Raw genomic sequence first — 5,339 nt, 5'->3', positions numbered from 1 at the left:
CTTTTTGTTCCCTGCTGAGTTTCAGGTTTAAAAAAAATTCTATAAAGAGCATTTATAAGATCAGTCCCAACTCCAACATACAAAGCTACACCAAGAAATCTAAATAGAAGTGCTTAATCATGACACTATAAAATACTGATTTAACTTTACAAAAAGAGTAGTGACAGTACTGAAAATATACTTGATGTTGCTCTGTATTTTACTGTTTGATTTTACAAAAACGTTCCACCCTTTCTCCAAATACAGTCAGATTCCCCTGCAGTCTCTCTCAGAGAACACTGGAGCAGAAGATAAAGGGGTTTGTGGGTTTGTTTGTTCTTATTTTAATCTCAGCGGTACTCAGGCTGGTTTATGTCACAAAATAATGAGATGGCTAATGTTCAGCTTAAAATAAAAGGCATTCTGAACGTCCTTGCCTCTTTCTAATTCAGCAACTGCTGAATCCACCAGCTCTGGTATCCTCGTCTACTATCCAATCCAAACACTTTAGATGCATGCTATTAGACTTAATGATGGCTATGTGTAAAATCCAGACAGTCCTGGGAACAGGAACTCCCCTTTTGAGCTAAAGCTGCTAACATTTAAGCTACTAAATAAAAAATTTTACAGTCCCTCTCCAGCCTAAGGAATCTGTCTTCTTTTGTGTATACGTGAAGCAGCATATGTGCACCAGCAAGAATAAAAGCTATTTTATCTATCCCAACTAACCCAACAGCAAGGAGATTAAAGAACTCTCTTCGGAGATGAGAACTGTGGGTTTAAATTCCCTGTGACACAGGAAGAACTAAACACTGGGAACTAAGCGTGCATGCTGGACACGCACAACATTTTGGCAGCTATATTTGTGAGAGCAGAGAAAGGGGCATGATAAAGGTGAGGGGAACTTCAGATTTTTCTAGTAATCCTGATTAAGCGAGAAAAGGTACCTGAGAAACACCCGCCCTGTGCAGTGAAGGCTATCGTCACCATGGCGATTAGAAATTGTAAAAATTAATGGGACCTGGGTAGAAGTCTGTGGTCAACACAGCAGAGCTTCTGCTAAGGTTCAGCTTGTGGCCGAGGGCACCAGGTAGAACATCAGTAGTTGCTCTGCTGACAAGAACTTAGGAGCAATTACCAGCACTAGTGCTGAAATAGAAGAATATTGCCTCCTCAAAAAATGACCTTGGCAGAGCCTGAATCAACACACAGAGAGCCACAAAGACACCTGCAGCAATGAGTCGCTGATGTAGGGAAGGAAGAGCTGTTAGTTTTCTAACCAAACGGGGCAGCTGAGTAGTTAAACTAAGGCTTTTGAACATTCCTCTTCTGTTGGCACTTGAAAATCAAAAGAAAACCTTTCACCTTACTGCTAGACAATTTGATGGAAACATGATATGCATTGCCTAAAATTTTGGAAAGTATCTAATGTACTGTCTTCAAAACTATCGGTGTATTTCTCACAGGTCTCAAGTAGCAAAGACAGCACCTTCGTGCAGGCATCTCAGCTCACTGTGGGGAAACTGCTCTGCCTCTACTGGCATTTTCCTCAAGTTCCTAACAGTGACTAGGATTTTGTAGTCTTGAATATTGGACTGAATAAATTCAGTTACTGTTATTCTGCTATTCTGTCGCTTTGATCAAGCAATAGTAGCTCAGTCTGAGTTCAGATTACAGGCAGAAGTATTGCTCGTCTTTCCCCCCCCAACTAGGCGTTACCCATTCGCCTTCTTTTTGTACAAGACTCTATCTCGGAGAGAATGCAGAATTAATACTTACGCTGACTAAGAGAGAAAAATCAGTCACCAACTGGCTAAGTTGAATCAAGTCCTACAAATAAAAAACAAATGTTACTTCGCAATAGTTGCTAAAAACAAGAGCATTAGCGTGGTAGTACAGGAGTTTCAACATACCTCTTCTAAAGTTTCCCAGGACTCAGCTGCATTTTCTTCCTGAGGTATTTCGGGAAGGCGGGAGTAGATCTGGATTAAACTTTGAGAGCCATCTTTCACTTCTGTGTTATATAAAGTTTCTGAATGAGAAACATGACGCTTATAAATAAATGCACTGGATCAGAATGCAGGTGATGCACAAAGTTTCTCGCTCCAAATGTTTCTCAAGGATAAATTGATATTTAACCTAATTCAAGCCAAGCAACAGCTCTGGAAATGATCATATAGGGAAAAGTCTTACTCACGGCACTAGACAAGTTCTTAAAAGGAAGTTATTGCAAAAGAAATGGACTCATTTCTGTCAGCACCCTTTCACAATCCGTTCTGAGAATGATGCTAAATTATCCTCCTGAACTCAAGGTCAGTTAATTAATTTTATAACAACTGAGCTAAGAAACCTGAGCTTAGGACAAAATCTTTTCAGTTACATATAACACAAAAACTGCGCTTCTGAAACTGAACAGTTATTCATTTTATGATTGATTATTTATGCTACTGATTTGATTTTCAGCCATTTGGGACTAAAAGAAACTGGAGGGAAAAGCTTTGGAAATAAAAGCAGTGAAACCCAAGTAACACGCTGCCCAGCATTCAGTGCTGGATCCAGCTGGGTAACGCTACTGTGAGGATGACAAACATTTGCAGCTCAGCCGTGTAAAGGAGATATACTCTCAAGTATCTTCCCTTCCAAATCGCCTGGACTGAATGCAGAAGGCATTAGGACAAAGTACGGTGGAAAAAAATGGGGAATAGGAGACAGTTAGGTGGCACGGAGGAGAGCAGACATAACGGCCAGACACATACATACCTCCTCCAGTCAAAGAGCCCAGTCTTGAGCCACTACGGGTGTAATGGACACGTGCATAATTATGGACGAGTAATTATGTGGTCATAAAGGATAATAGCAAACAAGTTTGGCTTGTCATAGCGAGGACTAAGGAATAGTTTGAGAGTATGAAAGGCAAACTGGAGAACGTATGTATGTAGACACAGTGCAAAGATCGTGTTAATTCAGACAACTTCAATTTCTGAAGGAAGATAGCTACTTCAGTAGGACACAGATGTTTCCTTCCTTGGCAGGGCAGTATCAAGAGAAAGCTTAATATGGGGAAGACTGGTTAGATATGTCTAATAATATTAAAGTGTAAATATTGCATTAAGATCTTCTTTACAAACAATGAATGTACCAAGGTACTATAATAATATTATATAACTGTTACCACAACAGATACGAACAATGGAAAACAAATAATCATATTCAATAAAAAGTCAGTAATAGTGCATGCTTACTCGTGGAATTAATTTAAGATAAAATAAAAATGATACATTTTCATAACATTTGTCCATTTCTCAACATTTTTATCCCAGCATCTCAAAATACATTAAGAACCTAATCTTCCTACTTTCACATCAATAGAAGTCTAACATCAATGAAGCCGATATTCAGCTGTAATTACTAATTAAGCAGAGTAGCAGAACAACAAGGACGGAGTAAGCGATTTGGGGTTCTATTTTGGGTTTGTTTTTCTTTCTAATTATTTCTACCCCTTTTCCTTTAAGAATCCAGACAAGGAAGGCACATCACCTTCTACAATCATCACCTGTTCTTCCAGAACACATTTTTGATCTATCTCATCAGATTAATTAATATTCTTTTCCCCTTTCTGACAGAATTAATCATATATCCAAAAGTGTCCATTTTTTGGATAAACGAATTCTGCTACAGAGTCTGACATTTAACTTTGGGTTTTAGTATTTTATTCCATTTCAATCCTTCACAATCTTATTTCAAAATCAAGTTTCTTCTGCCAAGAAAAGCATACTCTTCCCTAATCAGCCACATGCATGCTAAGTTGGTTGAAATTAAAATATTCATAATTCAAAAACAACCCAAAAAAAAGCTCGCTAAGCAAAATTGTTTCTTCACATATTATGTTGCCTATTCTGGTCCGTTGTTAACAATCTATGCTGATCTATTGTAGAAAAGCACATACTTCTACGTACATGAATGATACTGAAGTTTTTCATGACACACATTCAAGAGAACTTCTAAGTAGGTTTACACTGTTTTCATTTTCTAATAACTAAAAGTTAGTGGAAAAAAAAGTTCCTCAAAAAAATTCTTTACTCACTTCAAAAAATTAAAGAATAAGAAGGGGAAGAGAAGGTGGTCTGACATTTGGGCTGAAAGTATGAGTAAGAAATTTATATTCACTAGTTCACGTTTGATCAAGTCAAACCAATTTTAATAGAACTGAGAATGGAAGTGGCTCCACCAGTTCACTTACAGCATCTCCACAGAAATGCAGTAATACAAAACACCCCTGCAGATTTTATAGAGCAGCTTCGCACCTCATTACACTCAAGATAAAAATCTAATGCTCCCGAAGATTCAATATGTTGGTTAAAAGATCTTAGTAATTTTAAGCGTGGAGTCTCACCTTTTGTTAATATTTGTTCAAAATGCAATTAAATTCCATTTCTATTGGACCTGAGCCGAGGATGGTGAAGGGGGGAAGGATCCTCATCATTTCACTGACAAGCCTTCTAAACGGGCGATTTGAATTTGTAAACTCCTTCCTTCTCTACCAGATGGGAAGCAACATGCTACAAAGAATGGGCACGCTGAAGCTGCTTTGATTAAGATCAGCAGCCAAGATTTGCTTTCAGGACTGCAGCCTCTAAGCACAAAAGAACAGGCAATATATTGCATCTGTGTTAGCAATTCAACAGAGCTGTGCTCAGTGTCAGGCAAACTTCAAAAAAAAAAAAAAAAAGTCCATTTAATTGTATTTAGTTGTCTGCGTGTCTGTATGTTTTACTTTAAATGGGGTGAATTATTGCCTGTATTCCTGAGCGGACTTGCAGGAGTGTGTCGTTCCAGTAACATTTTTCTGGTCTTCTCATCCCAATCTTTCTGATCAATTTCTTGTCTTTCTAAGTGCAGTTATGCTCAATGTCCTCCATACTTTAAAGGTATTTCACATTAAAAAAGCAGCCCCGTTCTTTGAAATTAAACTCTAGTTCCCATTTACCACCTATGTAACTGTTAGAAAAAGCAATAAGCCAAGACAAGGCCTTTCCAAGGAAACACCAGGATATGTCGAGGACAACTGCAGAAAGTTACCAAAAGAAGAGATATTTCAAATTTAATTCTGATCGTAACAGAGAAGAGTTCACAAAGACCCTGAAAGTAATGGTTAATATGGATGGAGGGGATCACTGAATACCACAGTTCACTATTCTATAACTCAAGAGTAAAAGACTAAAGACAATGAGCTCCCCCCGAAAGAGGTATTAACACATCTGGCAAACTGATAAATAGAAACTATGGGGAAGAAGTTCCTAAAAGATAAAGGATTGCAGAAGAGCTGGCAGACACTAATAAAATAGGCTATACTGAAGATG

The 5,339-nt window shown here is 38.1% G+C and overlaps 1 protein-coding gene across 1 annotated transcript in view; it reads right to left on the bottom strand.

Annotated features, from left to right (window-relative positions):
- The window catches only part of STX17 (syntaxin 17), a 26,188-nt gene that overhangs the window by 1,408 nt on the left and 19,441 nt on the right, over window positions 1-5,339 (bottom strand). The window contains exons 4-5 of the mRNA XM_009885882.1: window positions 1,893-2,011; window positions 1,759-1,809 (exon numbers count right to left, since the gene is read on the bottom strand). Of these exons, the coding sequence (XP_009884184.1) occupies window positions 1,759-1,809; window positions 1,893-2,011 (170 nt within the window). The remainder of the gene's footprint in view (window positions 1-1,758; window positions 1,810-1,892; window positions 2,012-5,339) is intronic.

This window comes from Charadrius vociferus, unplaced genomic scaffold (assembly GCF_000708025.1).
Source record: "Charadrius vociferus isolate BGI_N301 unplaced genomic scaffold, ASM70802v2 scaffold195, whole genome shotgun sequence".
In the NCBI taxonomy this organism is placed as follows: domain Eukaryota; kingdom Metazoa; phylum Chordata; class Aves; order Charadriiformes; family Charadriidae; genus Charadrius; species Charadrius vociferus.
This window is presented reverse-complemented; position numbering and strand designations above follow the sequence as displayed.